Source organism: Gymnoscopelus braueri (assembly GCF_963280865.1).
Source record: "Gymnoscopelus braueri genome assembly, chromosome: 10".
Lineage (NCBI taxonomy): Eukaryota > Metazoa > Chordata > Actinopteri > Myctophiformes > Myctophidae > Gymnoscopelus > Gymnoscopelus braueri.
In genome coordinates, this window is record NC_137611.1 from 25,558,718 (window position 1) to 25,581,318 (window position 22,601).

At 41.9% G+C, this 22,601-nt stretch overlaps 1 protein-coding gene across 6 annotated transcripts in view; it reads right to left on the minus strand.

The window, feature by feature from the left end:
• Positions 1–22,601, minus strand: part of agap3 (ArfGAP with GTPase domain, ankyrin repeat and PH domain 3) — a 134,691-nt gene that overhangs the window by 60,396 nt on the left and 51,694 nt on the right. For all 6 annotated transcript variants that reach the window (XM_080441228.1, XM_080441229.1, XM_080441230.1 and 3 more), the window contains 5 exons: positions 17,799–17,857; positions 9,471–9,558; positions 5,231–5,316; positions 3,163–3,304; positions 2,894–3,028 (listed from right to left, as the gene is read on the minus strand). In XM_080441228.1, coding sequence (XP_080297354.1) covers positions 2,894–3,028; positions 3,163–3,304; positions 5,231–5,316; positions 9,471–9,558; positions 17,799–17,857 — 510 coding nt within the window. The remainder of the gene's footprint in view (positions 1–2,893; positions 3,029–3,162; positions 3,305–5,230; positions 5,317–9,470; positions 9,559–17,798; positions 17,858–22,601) is intronic.

Below are 22,601 nucleotides of genomic sequence, written 5' to 3' on the forward strand. Positions count from 1 at the left end.
TTTTCAATCCTGTTGTTGAGAATTCATTGTATTTTTCAAACGTTGTCCCCCCCAAGGCTTGATGAAACATTCATTAAGTAATTAAAATAATACATGGGACGCAAATCAGTACACAGTATTATCAATGTATTATTGAATCAATCGATTCAACAAAATTTGTATGTTATATTTGAATACATTGTCAGTGTCCCTCACTATACTCTCTGTATCAACAAAACATGCAGATATTTCACACAGCTTTGTAAATAACCTATCAAGTTGACGGGTTTCATTTTGATCAAAATTTGAACAGATTTGAGTTTATTTAGCTAGTTAGCTTACACTTTTGTGCAATATACGTGTTATTTGATGTACCCGTTGTCGGCTCCACGCCTATAACATTTTGCCACGTACCGGCACTTTCCTTCACTTCCTTCACTGTGACCACAGGTCTCGTACTTTGTTCCATAACAGGGTTTGCACAGACGGACTGACCCCTCTTATATAGATGGCTAAACTCCTGCAGAGAGCCACACCGTAAAAATGAACAATTGAACATAATACAAAAAGATATGGAGAGTTGACAATTATTAAGCAAAATGGTGGACATTTTTGATGATCAGGGTAAAAAGAGTAGCAGAGACACTGCTGATTTTGCCTTTATAACGCTGATCATAAGAATCTGTTTGCAGACCTTTCAGAAAAATGTCATTTCCAGTCCCTGCCTGTAAAAATCTGCTTTGTCACTCCCTGCATATGCCTAGTAAGGTTAATGCCCATGTGCAATTTCAGATCGATTGGTCAACCCACTGCAGAGAAAAATTATGAGGAAAATGGAACGAAGAGAAGAAGTTTTCTCAATATTCTTATAGTAGAATGTTGGCACGGTACCCTAGCACAATTTGCAACCGGTTAACAGATGAAACTGCCTACCATTGTGGTTTTGACTTAAATGCAGGCTGATGGAATATAAAGGACAGCAAGTTGTGCGGTAAGTACTGGGAGCTGATGGTACAGTAGGTGTTGCACTCCACCTCAGCAATCCATCTCAGAGGGGTCTAGCGCATTGAAAAGGGGATAGACACCCTCGTTCTCCAACCTACTTACTACCTACATTAACACATTCCCTGCCAGAGTTTTTTTTAAATTTTACTTCCCCCAGTGCCAGTGTTTAAATTTTTTTTACACAGGAGCCGAGATACAGGATTTTAAAGTAATAAGTTAACCAAGGAGTGAATGGAGCTAGAAATCTTTGGATCGTGATATCTCTGGTTCTGTGTGGATAAATTGAAAAAAAAGACCAAAAAAAAAAAAAAAAAAAAAAACGTTATACTCGTTGATGGCAGTAAACGGGTGTATTTTTCATCAACGGTTATACTCGTGATTGGCAGGTAAAGTGTTAACCTCTTAAACCTTATACTTTGTTGTATGTCAATAGTGCTACCTACCACTGCTATGCCGATGACACCCAGCTAATCCTCTCATTCCCCCCCTCTGATACCCAGGTGGAGACACGCATTGCTGCTTGTCTGGCTGACATCTCGGAGTGGATGTCGACAAACCACCTGAAGCTCAACCTGGACAAGACCGAGCTGATGTTCCTCCCGGGGAAGGGCTGTCCGCACCGAGACATGGCCATCACCATTGATAATACTGTGGTGACCTCAACTCGGACTGCGAAGAATCTGGGTGTGACCCTGGACGATCAACTGACGTTCTCGGCAAACATCGCATCAGTGACGAGGTCCTGCAGATTCCTGCTCTACAACATCAGGAGGATTCGCCCCTTCCTCACGGAGAAGGCAGCCCAGGTGCTCATCCAGGCTCTCGTCATCTCCCGCCTGGACTACTGCAACTCCCTCCTTGCTGGTGCTCCGGCATCTGCCATCAAACCTCTGGAGCTTGTTCAGAAAGCTGCGGCTCGCCTGGTGTTCAACCGCCCCAAGTTCTCCCACACAACCATCCTTCTCCGCTCTCTACACTGGCTCCCCGTAGCGGCTCGCATCCAGTTCAAAACCCTGGTGCTAGCCTATAGGGAAGTGAAAGGAACAGCTCCTTCCTACCTCCGGGCTATGGTCGATGCCTACACCCCTGCCCGACCACTTCGGTCTGCCACCTCGGGGCGACTGATTGCCTCGTCACTCAAGGGTCCTTCTGGCCGATCCACACGGTCACGACTCTTTTCTGTTCTGGCCCCACAGTGGTGGAATGAACTTCCCACTGATGTTAGGACAGCAGAGTCACTGCCCATATTTCGCCGCAGGCTGAAAACTCACCTCTTCAGGAAACACTACCCTTCCTCTCTGCCTGACCTACTTGTTGTTAACTAGTTGTACGAACGCTTGTTTTCTATTACTGTATTGTTTATTGGATTATTGGATTGTTTATTGGATCTTGTTTAGTCGATACACTTATTTGTTTTAGCTCATGCTCATTTGATTTAGCTATTTTGTCTCATCTGTTTAAGGAAATAGGTAGCTGATATATTGCACTTTTACCTTAGCGCTAGGTATACTCTTGGTTGCTTGTTTTTGCAGAAAATGCACTAAAGACTTCTGGTGATTAGTAGTTTTCGTTCCCTACCTATGTTGAATACACTTATTGTAAGTCGCTTTGGATAAAAGCGTCTGCTAAATGACTGTAATGTAATGTAATGTAATAGTGAAAATAGCGATGCGTTGTGAGTTTGTAGATCGGCTATTTTCCCAGAATGTTTATCCACTTTTTGCCGAATGCTCATGCATTTTTTCCTAAAGTTCATAATTCTTTGCAAAATGTTCATATATTTTTGCAAAATGTTTGGCTATTATGACATGCCTGTATAATAGGGATACCCAGGGTTCCCTGTGGTTAAATCTGTGACATTCAAAAGCTGAACTTTGTGAAACCCAGTGTCTGCTTTGTTTCCTCTCACCATCCTGGAAGACTCTCTCAACGTTCAGGCCATAGGTGGAGCAGGTTTCATAGTATGTGGAGCGCTTCAGGTCATTCGACAACTTTCTGGCCCGTGAGTCATCAATCACTCTGGGGTTGGCGGCACTGATGGCATCTAGGTGAGGGAGTGTCAGAAAACACAGCGTTAACGTTGACCTAAATGTCATATGGTTACGTAATGACAAAAGTCGTTTTCCTATGTAAAGCACGCAGCTCTGATATGCACAATGACTTAATGAGACACAACACCTTGCGTTCCAACCAGGACCATTGGCACCTCAGCTGTGTTCCTGTAGCTGGAGAGGCGTAAGAAGTAATTGTAGACGGTCTGGAAGCTGATCTCATCCTCCAGGCTAAAGACAAATACTACCGCATCCACCCAGGCAGCAAACTGAGGACAGAACATAGGGGGTTTGTTGAAGCATTACTTGAAACAAGTACATTCACCCAACAACAAAACAACAACTACTTCCATTGGTGGTTTACACTGCACTAGGAACGTAACGATGCAAGCCTCCTGTGTCCTGTGTCATAATTCTCCAATAATCAATAATGTCTGATCACACACAGTGCAATTAACGGCAGCATTCGTGCCACCTTCCCCTCTCCTTTCATACTAACTGGCAAGACTGAATGTTTGACATTTGAAACCTTTGAATTATGGCGTAGTTATGAGAAAAGTAAGGATATCAGGACATAAATCCAGCCAGCCAAAGCTTCTATGGAATGCCTGGGCTATAATTCTGTTAAGCTTGGCCAATTTAGTATTATTAAATAATGAGCTTACTAAATCATTGACTTAAGGGATAAACAAATAAGTCATCCTTAATGAATAAAGTTCACCTTTAGAATTGCTCTCTGGCATGAGCACTGCTGCCTACCCAGTGGAGTCCTTAACATGCCAAACCATTTATTATTTCAAATAAATGTTAGTTAGACATACCGACAGAAGGGGGCAGTGTTGCAACAGCCATAGAATAAATATCTCCTGGAGGCTACTGTAAATGGCTAGTTTCTGTTCTGAGGGTATCAGTGGATTATCTAATACCATTGAATCCCTATCTTTTCTGTCATCTACATACATTCGAAATGGAACGGAGATAGGCGTTTCCCTCGAGTGCAAACATTGATCCTAATCACCATTGATTGTGATAGAGTGGTTAAGCAGAGCCCCAGAGCAGAGGTACAGTAACGGTGACAATTAGGTGATAACTGATCCAACCCATATCACCCTCTCCTCCATTCAGCATTCACACAGCCCCAGCTTCCGCAGGGGAATGAATGACAAATAGAGCCTCCAAGTCACAGCTTTGCTATGCCTCCTGTGAGTGGGATTGTAATGAAGGCCTTTAATTATATGCTTCTAATTACGCAGGCAGATGACAACCCAGGCCAGCTCCAGCTATTTCTCTTCCTTGGTCTCACCATCAAGCATAATGCAGGCAGAACTTGTGTTTAAAGGGAAGGTATCAATGCCTATCAACAGAATGGCCGATTCAGCCCAAGGCACATGCTGTACCGGGGCCATATGGATTTAGTTACCTAGTGCAGACGGGCAAACGGTTTTGCGGTCAGTACTTTACATTCTGATGTGGTGAAAATAAACGTCGATAAGACAAAGTCACCTTGCTCATCATATCCATCTCAGAAGGCAAGACTGGTTTCCCTGAGAGCAGCAGCAGTCAAATATAAATATGCAGATAATTTCTGAACTGAGAAATGTTATCGTACCAAAGTGAGTGTCATGATAAATCTAAGGACTTAAACATGTGAAGAAGTTACAAACCTGCAACTCTGAGCATCATGTAAAAAACACAGAGACCCAAGCAGTGCTGTGTGTGAAAGCAGTAAACACCCAGCACACTCTGGCAAATGTGGTCGTTACGGTAGAATGAAGCATCCGTATGCTCTGGGCTATTTACCCTCTGTGGAAAAGCTTGAACTAATACGGACAACAGCAACAGCCTGTTCTACTAATCAGGAGAGGAGGACTTGGCAAAGCATACCTTTGTGAAATGGGTAGCGCAAGAGATATTGAGGGCCACTGTTTCATCCATACTAATAGGATGATTAGGTGCCATGCCATGGGTTTGCCCACACAAAAATTTGCTTTTGGCAGTGTCCCCGTCAGTGCTATGGCCAGATCACCCCCCCCCCCCCCCCAAAAAACTTTATTTTTTTTGCCATGCTTCTCAAAATGTTCCATCATTGAAAAAATGGTTAAACTCCCTGCTACCTATAATACACAGGACTTTACAGAGTAGTTTCATCAATAAGTTATGTAGCAAACGTCTGGTTTCAAAATCTGTGCACACACCTGCAACTCTGGAGGCCCTCCTTCATCTCTGATCAGAAGAAGGTAGCTCTGTCCGTCCACCACGATTTCCTTCTTGAACCGTCCACCTGAGAAACGGAACATTGTGAACACGTTTTTGATTAAAATCTGTATGAAATGTTCTGGCTCATTATCTATTACAGACATTTTAAGAAAGGCTGCAACTGACAGTAACATTGACCCTTTTGTGTGTATGCCAAGTAGAAATAAAAATGTAAAAAGAAAAAATGTTTTTAATAACATTGACGAATTGAGGACGTGCCAGTTGAATACATCACAATTCGTATCAAATCTCAGCCTGAGCTGAGTCATAAAATCTATGCGTAAACACGATTCTAGGTTTAGACCCGATCACAGTGTCTCTGTGTGAGAATCACATTGCAAGGGAGAGAATCTGGTCTATATGGAGCCAATTATGTGGCCGGGAAATTGCTATTTAGCGTGTCTAATGCACAGCTGCTGAGGGAACCTGCTCATGACACCGCCACAAACCCCCGACCTCGCTACACCATCATTGTCTGGATGGACGTTCATCTGTCTCCATCACAATACTCTACAGGACAATTTAAAACATTTGGCTACATTAGGTTTGGCAGTAGAAATAGAAGGAGTCTTCTACATTCTGCAATACAGCGATAAGACAAATAATTTTCATCCGACAGATTAATTAAGACGGAGAGAGAGGGAGGGAAAGGATGTCAAAGAACTGCAGAAGAAAGTTGTGGTAGGCAGACGTAGATGTAGTTCATGTCCACAGGACACTGTGGGAACTCTTAGCCACTCATTTCATTTTCATCTCTTATTCAGCCTCAGGTTTGGTTTCTCTTTTCTTCCATCCTATTCTAATACACATACAGATATCCTTGCCGCTAGCAGAGTTGGCTGCAGATAAAGTGGTGGCCAATGGGAATATCTCACAGTAAATTGGATTTTGCATATCATTTGAATGGTTTTTAGATCCTGCGGAGATTAAAAATATTCAAATGAGAGAATTGTGAGACACGAGACCTCCGCGGGAATGAAAACATTGCCTTATGAATACATAAATATGCTCAAGGCAATCTTCACAGAAACGGAATAATGTACAAATTCAAAAGGTGGACGAATGAGCTTATAACAGGCTACACCACATAAAGGATGCAGAGGTCTAATCAGATGATAAAGGTGTTTCGTGATCTGTCTTTCTTACTATCCACCACAGCATTACACCATTGACTGGTGGAAATTTGATAGTTCAAGAGTGATTTCTGGTCACTTTAAAGTCTGTCTCATGGAAGAGTTGTGAGGGTCATAAAGTGATTTGTCTCCATAATCTTTAACGGGAAAACCAGTGTTCCCTGTGTCAGCAGTCTACACAGATCCACTTTAGCCACCTTGTTAAGTCCACTTTAGCCCACTTGGCAAACGGGGGATTCTCCCCGATATTTTCACCAGCTCTCAAGTCCAGTTGGAGAGAGAGAGAGAGAGACAGAGAGACAGACAGAGAGACAGAGAGACAGACAGACAGAGAGAGACAGACAGACAGACAGACAGACAGACAGACAGACAGACAGACAGACAGACAGACAGACAGACAGACAGACAGACAGACAGACAGACAGACAGACAGACAGACAGACAGACAGACAGACAGACAGACAGACAGAGAGAGAGAGAGAGAGAGAGAGAGAGAGAGAGGCTCACATAACTCCAGCCAGCTTTCCTTCTATGGAACTTGAATTTGGAGAGTCTGCTGTCTCTGTGTTTGGGAATCCTCTTTAGAAAGGGAATAAGATCAGTGATACCATATAACCCCGGACTGGTGTTGAGAGTGGCAGATGTGTCTGAGAATTATATAATTGTTGTAAAAGAATGTGTAAGCATGCAAGCAAGGCTTGTGACGATTCTGAAAACAATCTGACTCCATGTTGCTGTATAAACATGGACGGAAATTGAAGTAAACGTTTCAATTACATAATCACTAAATGTTATTGCCTCTGCTTTGGACTAAGCCAAGACGATACATACCCCCAGGAGATAGCCTCTACTGTGATTATCTCAAAGTGCAACAGAAGGTAATATAGCCGTAAAACATTAAATATCACTTGATTCACCTCACAGTTCTCAATTTGCTGTGCTCATATGAACGGACTGAAAACAGCAGATATCTATATTTCAATGTGTTGTTCAGCTTCTACACAGAAAGGAGGCCAACAACCTTGTAGAAAGCCCACAGAGAGGTGGTAACTTGGTAAGCATGGTTAACAGGCAGTGAGTACACTCTGCAAACGTGGAGGCTCAGACCTTGACACAGAGCCACAATCCAACAGAGCTCCATCCGGTGTTGCCATAGCAACACACCCCGGTACCTTTTTGCAGATATCACAGCAAAAGCCCAGGAACAAAACATTGTAGGAAAAAAAACATCAACGCTGAACCGTCCTCTGCAAGGTAGGGCTTCTGCAACGTGGATGCTTTCCAATCCATAGTAATGTGCATGTCAGTCAACATAAGAAACAACAAAGGCCCTTTGCAAATGCTAATCATACACGAGGTATGTTGTATCACAGCAACTTGCCGTGGGTTGGAGTACATGCAGAAATCTGAACAGATATGTTTGCTTAATTACACAAACATCCCTCTGTTTCTCTTTTCCAGCATTTTTGCCATTGATTTCTCAAGGACTAATTAGGCTAGGAGTTTTTTTTTTTGCCTCAGTGCGGCAAAATGCCAGAAACTAATTATGCGCCTCATGTCTCATCCTCACTATAATTACACCAAAATGAAATGCTGCAAACCCTTGAAAGATCATTGGTTAACCTTGGCTTTGCCAACATCTGGGCAGTGTCTGAGAGCAAGTAGTTCACTGCCAGTCCAGTGCAGGAGCAATCCTATTCTGAAGATAAAGGAACAAATGAGACTTTCAGTTCACAGTCTGTGAAACAGAAGCAAGGGCCACTATGCAAGAGGTAGGACCTCCAACCCGTGTCATGCCCTCTCATTCTCTTTCAGAGGACTGGAAGAAGAGCTCGTTTTTATTCTCAGCTGACTAATCTTCAGTCCTTCAGAAATTACGGCTTTCTAACAGGATTTCTACTTTAAACCCAAGGCCCAGGTTTTACCTTGATGTTTTGGAATTAGCATTCCTTTTTCACAGGAAATGTTTTTTGCTCTGTCATCATCTAAAGTCAATCTGGCAGAAGGGTAAAAGAAAAAAAGATACATTGAAGGGAACCAATTATCACTCTGTCATCTCTCTATTCATCCTGGAATTCGATATAATCCCCAAAACAACACCTTTTTGAAACAAGCTAATGACAAAACAAACAACAAACTAAGATAAAAACCAACAAGTGTTGTTATTGGGCAAGTATACATTATTAATGCTGTTTGATGGGAATACAAATCAAGATATGAATATCTGTACTGATCTGTCTTTTCTTGTGAGAAATTAGGTTCTCAATTAGGTTCGATAGCCAACAGGTTCCTGTATAAAATATATGCATTATCTAATGGGACCAGTAGAGGGAGTAGATTAGCAAGATAACATTAGGGCCATGAGGGGAGGAAACAAGACAAGGTAAATAAAAGGGCATGCTGCATTGTTCTGCCTTGATGTGACATCTGAACAGTGGTGGACAAAAAGTCCACCACTGCAGTAAATAACTCAAGTATTCAAAAGTACAAATTACGAAGAATATTAGAGTAGTGGAAAACAGACAATCTACAAGCTCATGCGTTGTGAGCTTGTAGATCTGCTATTTTCACTATATTTGAAATAGGGCTTTAGTCCCTTCCTATAAATGTAGTGGACTTTTGTTGTTGCTTTTTGCCCCCTTTTCTCCCCAATTTAGTCGTTATGCCAATTGATTCCTCCCCACACACATTTCTGTGTCGTCACCGCTGTTGTATCCTACCAGTGAGGAGCCCCCACCGGGAGGACGTAGAGCCTTCGTCCTACTCCTCCCGCACAACACTCCCTGCTGACAGGTGCCGCCCCAGCCCGTAGGATTATGCGCAGTGACAATTATCACCGTCCCCGCCCGGCTTCCCTCCCCCTCCCCCGAGCCAATTGTGTTTGTGTATATTTATACACATGTATATTTCATGTATATTTCAAATGTAGTCAGGTAAAAAAAAATAAAAGTACAAGTAAACCACAGCATCCAAAACTCCAGCCTAATGAGGTCGACAGCATTTTGATTCTCCCACTACACCAGACTCACGCCTTGAAAACTCTTACCTTCAGGAGACTCCTCCTGCACATATGTGCCTGTCAAGTACCGATGCACCAAGGCAGACTTCCCACTGGACAGGTTACCCACAATGCCCTGTTAACAGAGAAACACAACACAATTGGGTCATAATGGGAAACAGGTTATATGACACTAAAAATAGCCTTGAGTGTTAATTTTATTTTGAAATTGTACTTAACACAGATTGTCCAAGTTTATTACTGAGCTTGAGGAAAACAAAGGCCTACAAGGTACCACTTAAACCCCATATTCTGGGGAGAACATTGGCCAAAAATAGACGAGATTTTGTTTACACGGAAAAAAGTGGTCCAAGCACAGAGCCAGCAGGTCCAGTTTACCAAGTGGTTAAGTGGTTAAATGTTAATTTAACACTAAGGGACAAATCATCAAAGGAATACGCCACTAAACCTGCAGCAAAAACCCTTTTTAAACAAAAATAATTGTGTAATTCTCAAAGCACCCCCAAAAGAGTGAAATGCACCCCTAACTGTCTGCGATACCAAGTAAATAGTGTCACTGCAGTCTGGTGCCATTTGCACATATCTAAATACATTTGGCGCCAAATTGGCCTTTTTCTGTGCAAATGAGATTCATTTGCATTTTGCACAGAAAAGTCCAATTCACAAACACCAGCAATAATAGCCACAAGCAGTTAAGAGTGAAAATTATTAGCATCTTCAGAGAGTTGGAGTCAAATGAAGCGCAGCAGTGATTGTAGTCAGGCAAAAAAAGTATTTTGACCCTCTAGTACAGGCGAAAAAATGTCCAACTTGTTTTTGATTGCGGGTCTGATTGGTCAAACTGTGAATTTGTGCAGGCCGGATTTTGTCTGCGAGTCCGTGCTCCCAATGCTGAAAGGCATGAATGCTGTCATAGTATTCGGTCACATGATGATGGGTAACCAGGGGCGTCATTTGGGGTTCCAGGGGAAGGCTATTGCCACCCCCTAGCCTTTGCATTTAACCTTGTATTCATACTATCACCTTTGAACGTGTTTGACAGAATAATCTCATTTTAGATTGACACGTAAAGACACTTGTCTCACGTAAAGACACTAGTTTTCATTCATTCATTAATGACTTTTTTTGGGGGCAAGCTATTACAGGCATAAATCTTGTTTAAGAAAAGTTATTTTTTCTTTTGTCAAAAATTGCAACAATAGCCGATCTTAAACAAAAATAATGTATAATTCTCAAAGCACCCCCAAAAGAGTGAAATGCACCCCTAACTGTCTGCGATATCAAGTAAATAGTGTCACTGCAGTCTGGTGCCATTTGCACATATCTAAATTGAGGACCCCCTGGAAGACGAGATGATGCATCTCAAGGGGTTTATCCTCCAATAAAAATTTCAAATCAAATCTACACGCTTGTAGATCGGCTATTTGTGCTAATAGTCACTTTTTTCCCACCCTCAAGTTTTTTTATGAAATGATTTGTGGGTAACATTCGTAAAGTGATTTCAGGTCTAGGACTAAACAACAATATGTATACTATATTTTATTTCCATTTCATACTTTCAGCCTGTAGTGTCCAAGCATCCAAATAAAGTCGTCCAAAGGTTCCTCAGTCAAGGTGCAAGAATCCCCAAAATACCTACCTAGATTCAGCAGTAACTGGTGGTAAGTAATTATCCTGTAAATAATAAGCGTTCTCAGGACGGCAAAAGTCAGCAGAACTGGTACTCTTTACAGGTGTGTATCTGCCAAATTCAAGCACTGTCAGTAACAATAGGAACTAGAAAGTACTGTTCCTGAAGAAACGGTGTGGGATCACTAAGAATGTTGAGCTGGTATTGAGTATTGATAGTGTTAGTAGTGTTATAGTAGGGTCATAATACAATGACATCAGTATTATGACGTCACATTTTTTGAATGGCATTATGCATTATGACGTCACTAAATGGCATTTCTCCATTGAAATTACCCAAACAACGGGGGGAATAATAATAATAATAAATAGTGAAGATAACATTAGTGTGATCGCTAAAGCGATCCCATAATTGGAATAGACCAATTTCCAGATCTAGCCTAATTAAAACATTTGAGCACAGCCCCTCTCCACAGCAGACTTCAGTGTGGCAGGGTAGTCTGTGTAAAATATTATTTTCAGACAAAAGAAGAAATTGGTATAGCTCTTGATCTATCTTAAAAAACAGATTTTCGATCTCAACGAGACTTCTTGGTAAAATAAAGATAAAATAAAAATTATAAATGCCTGGCCACCAGCTCCACAAACTCCTTGGTGACTGTCAAAATTGCATAAGCACACAAATAAATAGTGCACCACAAAACCACCACTTATAATTTGCCACATGGATAATTGAAATTGAACACGAAACCAGGGCAAATTGCACTCTGCTTCAAACCTTTATGGCTGCGTTTGCACTGTGATATCATTCGTGCAATTTCTTTTGTGAATCAGACCTTGAGACGAGGCAGATAGTGAGTGCACCTGATGTACAATGCATGGTGCTACAGTGTGAGCGGTTGCAAATATATTCTTTATTAATTTTACACTCAAGATTTCCACTTTTACACTCTGGATTTGACTCTGTCTGGCTGTATGTGACCTTTCCTTAGCATCCTCTCCTGGCATCTGGACCAGACTTCGTGAATATAATGCCTGCAGGCAGAGACATGGTGGAGGGTGGGCTGATGATGCCAGCCTGTCTGGGAAGAACAAAGGCTCCAACATGCCTTATCTCCGCCCTCTCCTCCTCCACCCTGCCATACGCTCTTCTTCTTTAGATCATTAGTGGGTGGTAAAGTCAGGTATGGTTCTAATTAAAGGCAAGTTTCAAGTGAAAGAGGGGGGTCTAGGTTAGGCCTTACCCAGCCTTACCTCCCTTTCATTGTAGTTATAGTCTTCATTGGGAAGAAGCCCATTTTGCAGAGAGGACGAGGTGTGCAATTGAGAGAGACTGTGAATAAGCTATGTGTCAACATAAACAGATTTAGAACTACAAAAGAACAGGGCATCCTGCTGTTTTAATGGTACAGCTTTGTGACCTGCTGCTATATGGCCTTTATGAAATCAACCTGTTGCATCAGCACAATTTAAACATGAAAAGGTAGAGGGTCTCCTTTTTACTTTGCAGATGTTTCTGGGCTGGGGATGATTATGTATAACCAAAGGCAACTGAAGTACTAAAAGGCAACTGAAGTACTAAAAAAAACAAAGAAAAAACCTAAAAGGCCATGTTAATATCTAACTTAAGAGAATATGAGCACAACCAAGTCTCAACAAGTAGTTTCTTTACCAACAAGTAGTTTCTTTACGAGGTTCAGGGAGTTCACTCACAAAATGTCCATTAGGTAACTTTTATTTAATTAAGTATGAGAAGCATAGTATGGATGCTGCCTGTGCTTAATTAAATAAAAGCTACATAAAGGACATTTCAGTGATTGCTGGTGATTCTTCTGTTTATGATAATATGTAGCCCGAGTTAAAATGCCAACACAACTACAATATCAAAATGTTTGTCACAGCACCATAAGGACAGTTCACTGAGGTCCTAAAATGGATGTACTACATTGCATTACTAGAAACACAAAGCTTATATAACAACTCTAAGCAGCTTCTGTTCAGTATAATTTTAGCGCACATCACAGGAGAGGCCATCCGTTTCAGACAATCCAATCAAACACACTGAGTGAGTGCTGACTGCTCTCGGCCTATGTATAACAAGAATATGGTGTAACAATACAGGGGCCAAGGGATGCAATATGTAATATGCAAAACGCAATATATAATATTCGCAATAAGCCATAGAAACAGAATAGATTGAACTTGAGAGAAAGAATCCCATGCAATTAACCCATTCAATCTGGCAAAGCATCTGTGTTCTTTTAGATTTGAGCTATACAGCAACATAAGTTTTTCAGAAAACTGTTAGGATTTAGAAGGCATTTTTTCAGCCTCAGGTCTAAATGGGTTAACAAATGAGCATTCTAAACAGCTGAGCAAAGTGAGGGATTGTGGCTATTGTAATGTATCTCTGTATTGTGTAGCTTAAAATGCATATTTCAAACTTGTGTAAAAAGTTGTACTTTGTACTTCATCTGTACTTCATCTAGAGTCTAGACAACACAAATCTAGACAATCTAGACAACACAAATGGATTGTAGTATTCTAATTAGGCTTATTTTATCACCATAGCAACAATATGTGGTTAGTCAGCTTCATATTCCGACAGTGGATGTCGGGGGGGCCCTTCTACCACTCTAAGAAGTTTGAGAGAAAAAATGCCCATTACCTTTAAGCGTAAAATATGTCATTTTGTTTTCACATGTCAATATTGGAGGTCAGGGTGCTGTTTATAATAATAAAGACTTTATATGATTCAAACAGGGAAAACTAGTTTTCAGCTTTACCCAACTGAGGTGGTCATATTTAGCACACAGGGGAGCAATTAGGGGATAAGAACACCATTCAGCGGCCCGCACCGCTGGCCTAGCGGTCCGGGCAACGCAGCCTGACAGCGTGTTGCGGGTTCGAGTCCCGTTCCTGACAACATTTGCTGCATGTAACATGTGTTTTTCCTGTATGACGTCTAATAAAATATAATAAAATCACTCTCCCTCTTTCTTGTCAGTCTTCACTTGAACTATCAATAAAAAGGCAGAAAAAGACAAAAACACATCTTTAAAAAAAAAAAAGAATACCACTCATGGACACCTCAACCCATGGCAGAGGACAGGAACCAAACCATTGACCTTCGGACTCACAGGCTGCCACTCTACCTACCCATTGAGCTATGGCCACCCTGTTGGTGTCTGTTGATGAGCATAAAGTCTTTCCTTCTGTCAGGAACTAAGGCCCCGTTTCACTAACACTACTCTAGATCAGTGGTTCACAAATCCCCAGGACCCAAACTAGAGAAAATAGCCGATCTACAAGGGCGTTGTGGTGCTAAAATGTTGTAAGCTTCTAGATTGGCTATTTTCACAAGGAAATATGTCATATATTGAAATGAAATACTCTCAAAGTAGAATTTCATGTTATCTTTAAAAAGCGCACGTGTGCATTAATTAATAAGGTCATGATTTGTGTGAGGCAATTTAAATCAAACCTGCATAAGGCAAAGCTCAAACCGGGGACCTTGTGACTCGCTGACAGGCCAAATTCCAATACCGCAACTTCCACACTCACCCACTCCACTCGCGTCCTCCACTCGCGCATTAGCCCCGCCCCCCAGCGAGGAGGAGAGGATTATATGCGAGTCCGGAAGAATCACGCAGGCTGGACTGAGCCACATTCCAATTGCTCACATTCCAATTGCTCACTCGCTCACTCGCTCCACCTGCATAACATATTGTATATTAGATGCTGTATTTCTCATACTGTAGATGAGCTGTTTGACATGCATTCTCGCACAACAAACAGCGTGACTGCATAAATAAAAATCAACCCATTATTCAATTTGTTGCTTCAGTACAGTAGCATTGATCACCGTTATTCAGAATGATATACATATAAATGCACTTGAGTATCTCTGCAGTTTAATCAAGTGGGACACTCACCCTCAAACTGTTCAACACGCGCATGCAGGCACGTTATCATCTTAGGATATGAGCACGCAGAACAAAGTTTTGTCGGCTCTAAAACATCCCTTTGAAGTTCGCGACACGGCACTGTTGCTTTTTTTTAGACCCCATCTCCCAGACAGCATAGTCAGTGGCGTCGTTACACGGGGGCTTCGGTGGCTATAGCCACCAATGTTTTATCCAAAGCCACCAATACAAATTAATTTAAAATTTTTTTTTTTTTAATTATATATCTATAACCCTAACCCTACCCCTAACCCTAAAACCGAAATAAAGTAACAAAAAACGGGGGAAAAAGTACCCGAATCCGCCGAAATCCGCGCGCGCGGGGGGGAGGGACACATGCACGCGCGCGCATGTGTCCGTTGCCTGGTGGGCTAAGCCACAGATATAGAAACCTAGATACCTCATTGGCCTCTGCAGTTCATTGGAGCGACATGCTTGGTATGGTGGCCACCATATTTCCGGGGGGAACGGGCACTGGCCAATCACAGCGTGTTGACTACTGGCCAACCACAGCGCGTCTTTTCCAGGACTTGTCAGAATCTAGTTGTCCCGCCCCCACCGGCGTCTGATTGGCCTACTGAACGCCCCCTTCTGTGACGCACACGGAAATTTCCAGCTGCCCCCCAGAAGCATAGAGGAAGCGGAAGTGCGTCCGAGATGCCGACGCTTCAGAGCCAGAGGAGGCGTCTACCTTTATATGTCTATGGGCTAAGCCCCCAACCTAGTAGAGACCTAGCGACGCCTCTGAGCATAGTCATGGTTTCTCTCCCATAGCTCGAGGAGACGGTCCATCCAATAACAGAACAGACATCAGCCAACACTTCCGGCAAGAGGACAGGAACAGACTGAGGCCTACATTGATGTACACCCGTCTCGCTGTTTGACGCACCACCAAGCGGCTTGGAGAGCCCAGAAATTTGGGTATTGGAATTTGGCTTATGTCTTGAACTACTGCTACCCCCAAGCTGTGATCGAGAGAACGAAACCTCTATACAGTTAACAAATGAGCATTGGAAACAGCTGAGGAGCATACTGAGGGATTCTGGGAATTGTAGTCTCTTTATTATACAATATTCATTGGCTCATTGAGGCTTCATTTTGCCACGTACAAACTTCTCTTCAACTGGGATTTTTGATAATGGTCCATAGATTGTGTGTAAAACATTTCACGCAAATCACTCATTTAAGTGATTTAAGTGTTTTTCAAACTGCTCAAAATGGTGGAAAATCTTACTGGTCAAAGTGACAAAGTTCTTCATGAGTTAAGGCACACGTTTAAGCACATTTCTGTAGGCCAAACAAGGCATGACCTATGCCCGTTCAAAGTTTGCATTGCTATAGCACTTTGGCCAATTGGAGTAAGATTGGTTTCAGCGCTATTTGGAATGACCCTCTACCTTCCTGCAAAGTTTCATAAAAATTTGACTCTGCATTTATGTATTTAGGGGCAGAAGAATGATTTTCATAAAACTTGCATTTATGTATTTAGGGGCAGAAGAATGATTTTCATAAAACTGCAATATTCATTGGCTCTAGAGGCATCATTTTTTCACTTCACTTTTCCCCAACATTTGTTTTTAGATATTGGTCCAAAGTTTGTGTGCAGAAAGTTTCGTGCAGATTGCTCAAACCCCTCAAGAGAAGTTAATTTTTATTTATTTTTAAGATTTATTTTTTGGCTTTTTATGCCTTGGGGAGAGAGATGGGGAGTGACATGCAGCAACGGACTAGGCCTACTTTAGAGCCAAGGTGCCCGGACCGCAACGTCAGCAGTCCGGGCCAGAGAAGTTGAAATTTAACTGCTTTTCACATAATTCAAAATGGGAGATCTAAAGGGTCAAAGTTGTTCGTCATGAGGAGCCGCATGTGCATATTAAAGTTTCATGGCTGTAGCTCAAACAGGGTGTGAGTTATACCTGTTCAAAGTTAGCATTTTCAATTGAGTGCTTTGGCCAATGGTTGTGAGTTTAATTTCTCTGTAGTTTTTCATGACCCTCTACCATACTGCAGTTTCGTAAAAAACAACTGTGTAGATAATGAGATAGCGGCGGAAGAATAATAATAATCTTGAACCAGCGGTATGTGAGATTCATTGAAGTTTTACACAGTGTGCCGCAACAGAGAATCCTTCCGAGACAGAAATACTACATGAACCACCAGCATGATGAAGTGTGGTTTCAGAGCTAGCTAGTTTTTTTATCAGTGGAAGGCGTTCAATCGTGTGAGGGGACATTGGCCGTGGTTGTGTGCGCAACACTGACAGACAGGAACTAACCCAGGGGTGTGTCACCAGTCTAGTCCAAAACTGTCACTCATCACACGAGTCCTGCTGCAAGCCACACTGCATCTCCATGCCAACGCGTCTCATTAATAATCACGCGCTCTGTGCCAGGGAAAATTCCAGCCAATTTTTTCTCTTCTTCATGCAAACTGCATTCCCAGGGAAATTTACATAAATCTGACATAATAAGATCATATCTGGATGAATTTGACATGTAAACAAAGAGAGGACATTCTAGATACTTAACCACATGAACACTTGTGTCCCTATTCTGGCCATGTCATAATAGGCGAACAAACACTTAGCAAAAGATAGCAGATATATAGCAGATATACAAGCTCACAATAAGTTGTGAGCTTGTAGATCGGCTATTTTTGCAGAAGAGATTTGGTCTAGAGGCAAAAAAGGACAGGACAAAGAATAGACCCCTGGAGGACCCTGGTGAACAAAGCATAGGTTATAAGTGGTTAATTTACTCACCACTTTCAGCTCTGGCACCGATCGACTCAATGTCCACTCCTGGCTGTTGACGAAAGAGTCTAAAAAGACAAATAGAGAAAGACAAACAGTATTAAACCCAAGATCTGTCTGTTTATGTCCCATCTAATTTAATGTTTCCGAGGTTACAGTGAGCAACACTGATGAACATTCAACGGCCTAATATCCATTCAAACATGGGAGGCTTGGACATGATGTTTCTCCCTATGTGAAGAATCTGCATTGTTCACTATACAACCTACAAAGGTATAAAAGTGTGCATTAAAAAGGGAACTCTCCTAGAGCAACATTCTAAATAAAAGGTTAGTTAGGAATTTAGTTCTATGAGGCATCAGGCAATCTGAAGATGATGCTCGATTTAATTTGAAAGCATCAAGGATTATCAGGCCTGGCTTAACCTGTTTAATGTTTGAACATTTTAGAGTTTGATGAGATAATCTACGACATTTAAAAGATAGACATAGACGCTTCTCGGAACCAAAACCACAAATGGCAACTCCCCATTCCCTGACTGCAATTTCCTCTTAGTGATGCATAGCAGGCCAGGCACATGTCATAATAACTATTTGACCAAAGCAAAACTTCCTTTTCGTTTTGGTTCATGTCCTTCCCACCGTAACTACCCAGGGAGGTACCATCGCTCATGGGGGTGGGGCGGTGGAGTAGACTACCTGTCTCCACACCGAAAGGTGCAAAAGCCAGGTTGGATCCCCTTCTGTCTACATCATAACAGTGCAACATGCACATGCCCCACACAGAAGCATTATTACAGTAACATCCTGCTTGTTGCCACAACATTGGTTTCCCATAGCTCCCATAGTGTTAATCTGGCGACAATAATGATAAATGTGCATGTGAGACGAGATGAGACACTTTGATTCCCTATACGAACGTGAAACGATTCATTACATGATCAACTTTAGCTCTAACCTGAGTCTCAATTTAACTCTGAGTGTCAAAATCTTTTACACACTCTAGTTAATTAGACATTCAGGATTTTGTCATGTACAATAATAATTGGTTCTCAATACTGGGTCCCCTACTAAATGATTCATAGTTAGGAACCAAATGTAATGTAACTCAGAGGAATTTACAGTGTAGAAGCATAATACTTTTTAAGGTGGTGTTTCTGTAAAAACAAAAGTTAAAGCTCTATATTATATAGTAATCATTACGATAGTGTTTGTTCAGTAACAGGGGTCTGCCCATCTCTCAAGCCCTTTAGTACAAAATAAAATACATTTCCAGATCGGGAAAACAGCAGAGAAAACCCAACAAAGATCATCTTTTATAGAGTTCCAGTTCCAGTTCCAATTTTGTCTACTAATTTTTTTGTTTTGTTTAAATCACTTCCAATTTAATTTGTTTGTTTATCACTCATGATTGGATAAAATTGGTATCCCAACCTGAAAATATATTTTATGTTTACTAAAGAGCCGTCTACTCTGCCGTTTCACCAGGAGACACAGAGAGACCCCCGTTACTGAACAAACACTATATAGCAACGATTACTGTTGGAATATAGAGCCATTTAACACTTATTTGAACAAAACTAGGAAATGATGTGGATCTCGGGATCCACATGGAAACAGTGTGGCTCCAATGTGGATCTTGGACATACTGTGACCTGCCTGTGACATCAGCCATCTACATCAGTCATTTATGACGTATCTATAATATAGGACTCCAAATTAGTCCTACTTCTGTGGCCTACTGGCAGCGTACATACAACGTCCGCTGATCGGTCCAGCGGTAAGGGAGATTAGCTCCGGACAGTTACACAGACAGACACAGCGAGCCTCTTGCAGAGCAACGCAGTAAAAAAAATAATCACTTACACTAACTTTAAGGCAAGGAAATGTGTGTCCTCCTGCGGCCCCCATTCAACACTCCACAATAAGGCCTTTAAGCCTGCCTTGCGGTGCTGAGACTGCTGCTTATCCACTCTCATTTTGAGGACAGAATAAATGCGCATCTCCAACAGTGCCTTTCACCATTCTCTGTGTAGAGCAGCAGAGTGGTTTCCATCAGCATGCCATTAAGCAAAGCTCTCTCAGTAACAGTTTGACACTTCAACAAGTCGGCACATGAGTGAAGACACACATTTTCCTTACCTCTGCCAGTGTGAATGAATAAAAGCACAACAGATCGGGGTGCCATTGGCGCGGCTCACATTTCTTGTTGTCGTTTTTCAAAGCTTTATTTTCTTAACACATTTTCAGAGATTTCTTTTTACGGAAATATTTTGGCAAACAGGAAGGCTGAGCAAAAAAAACTAGTCAACGATAATACCTGTAACAATAAACCATCAGTGAGAATAATAGATAACAACCACAGAGAGCCTACACAATAACTACCATTGTTCTCAGTCTTTCAGTCTCAGTTATCACACACACACACACACACACACACACACACACACACACACACACACACACACACACACACACACACACACACACACACACACACACACACACACACACACACACACACACACACACACACACACACACACACACACAGTCATAGCGAGAAATTAGGGGTCATCACGGGCCATCACACAAATGGGACTCTGTGATGTAGTTGGGCAATGCCGGGGCATTGCGGCTCTGTACCAGGACATTTCATTATTACGACAATAACAAATCCACTCATCTTCTGCCTCTCAGGGACAGAAAGCACAGAAGAGAGCGAGAGGAAAAATATAAGCTTTCTACAAAAAAATTAATGGGGCCTAACAACTGCGCCTCCTCTCTGATGAAAAAAGTGAAAAAAATCACAACAATTTTCCAGTTCAATCGTAAATAACCCTCTGTAAGAAATGCTCATGTCGGGGAGATCCCCACATCAGTTGCCGTTCTCAGAATAGACATAATATGACGAACAGTTCAGGCCCATGCTAACTGGATTCATCTGTTTTGTTACATCATTCTGTAACTATGAGCATCCTCACAAAACTGTGGCCCAGCAGAACACCAGTGGACACAAAGACCCAGCATCCACTGATGCTCACAGAGGACACCAGTGTCTTTGTCATTATGAGGGCAGAACTGTATTGCTGGCCTGTTTGTGATGTTTTTCCACTCCAATGCTCACGTCCATTCAGATACAAATCTGAGAGCACTGATGCATAATTAACCGCCTTACTTAATTTCATGAGAAAGGGAAATGCAACGAAAGCAGAAACAGTGTGTGTGTGTGTGTGTGTGTGTGTGGGGTGTTTATGTATATCCGTCAAAGCATGTGTGCATTAAACGTGCATGCGAGTGTGCAGCGGTTGTGGAATGAGAGAGGACAACCTTGAGGTCTAAACTCCCAGTCTGTCTCCGACCACGCTTTCTAACCAAGCTTTCCCATCGGCAACAAATTACAGGGTGAGAATTTAGCTAGCAATAAGTATTTTTTACAGCTCTCATTTGCAAACCACACCACTCGCTGCCCACCGACATTCCCTCTCTGGCCAGGGGTATACTTACTGTACATGTACACTGTGTGCGTCTTTTGACATAATCACACTACCTATCATGTGTGCTCCTCCATGAAGCCATTTACAGAACTAACGACTCAGAGCTCTTATCACAATCTGTCAAACTCCCCAACAGGAAATGTCTTTTCTCTCTACATTAGGTCCTGGGGAGAAATCTCCTAGAGTCTAGGAGAGAAGCAGCAAACACAATTGCTTCACGCCAAGCCAATCTATTTCAATCAGGATTGTCTATCTGACTTTAAAGGTCCTTAATCTTTTGTTTTCTGTTATAGATCACATCCGTAGACATATTGGACAACTCCTGTCAAGCTGAATTCTTATTTAACCCAAGGTTTGCAAATTGGATTTGGAGAGGTCTTGAATTCCCAAGGAAATCTTCCCTTAAATCCATGCAAAACACATGAGAGAGAAGGGAAGTATTGACTTATCTTTACTCACACCCCAAACAATGAACAAAACAAAATTGAAAAAAGTACTCGCCATGAAAAGCCAAAGCTTTTGAAAATGTGATTTTGAAAATAAAAATCTGTCCCGGACCGCTGGCCTAGAGGTCCGGGCACCTAGGGTACAATGTAGCCTGACAGCGTGCTGCGGGTTCGAGTCCCGATCCTGACGGCCTTTGCTGCGTGTCAAAAAGAAAATGAAAACCTTCTCCAGTGAAGGGAGTAGCAGCAGGGCATTTCCTGCCTTCTTTGAAGCTGGACATCCCCGTGGTACAATGTTAAGACAAAACTCACCCTATCCGAGATCTACAATGGCAGATGGTCAAATAAGCTGTCATATTAAATTATTAATAACAAAGTTCTCCACCATCTCCCCAGACTAACTCCCTCAACCGCTCTTGAGCATCTTGCACTTCTCTAGCAGCAAGTGGAAATGCATTGAAACTGTGTCACTGCTGTTTCTCCCAATTCATTTGCAAGTGTGTAGCACACACTAGATGGTAAACAATCAACTGCAGTGAAGTTGCCTTAACCCAAAGGGGACCCGGCTGTTGCGAGTTGAACAAGCAAACACTTTTTTTTCTCCGTTAACATGATCTCCAACTAAAATGGGCCGCCATAGAGATTTTAAATGGAAAATGGAATTCACAGTTAAGCGTATTGCATGTGACCGAATAAATTAATACATTAATAAATTCAAATTAATGATTATGGACATTTAATGACAACTCAAGATAGGATGGAATCAGTGAGTCATTTGACCTTCCTGATCAAGCTGGCCAATCAGACACATTATGCTTAGCTTGGAATTATTACAGGGTGAAAGTAGTCCTATGTGCAGTATCATTTCCC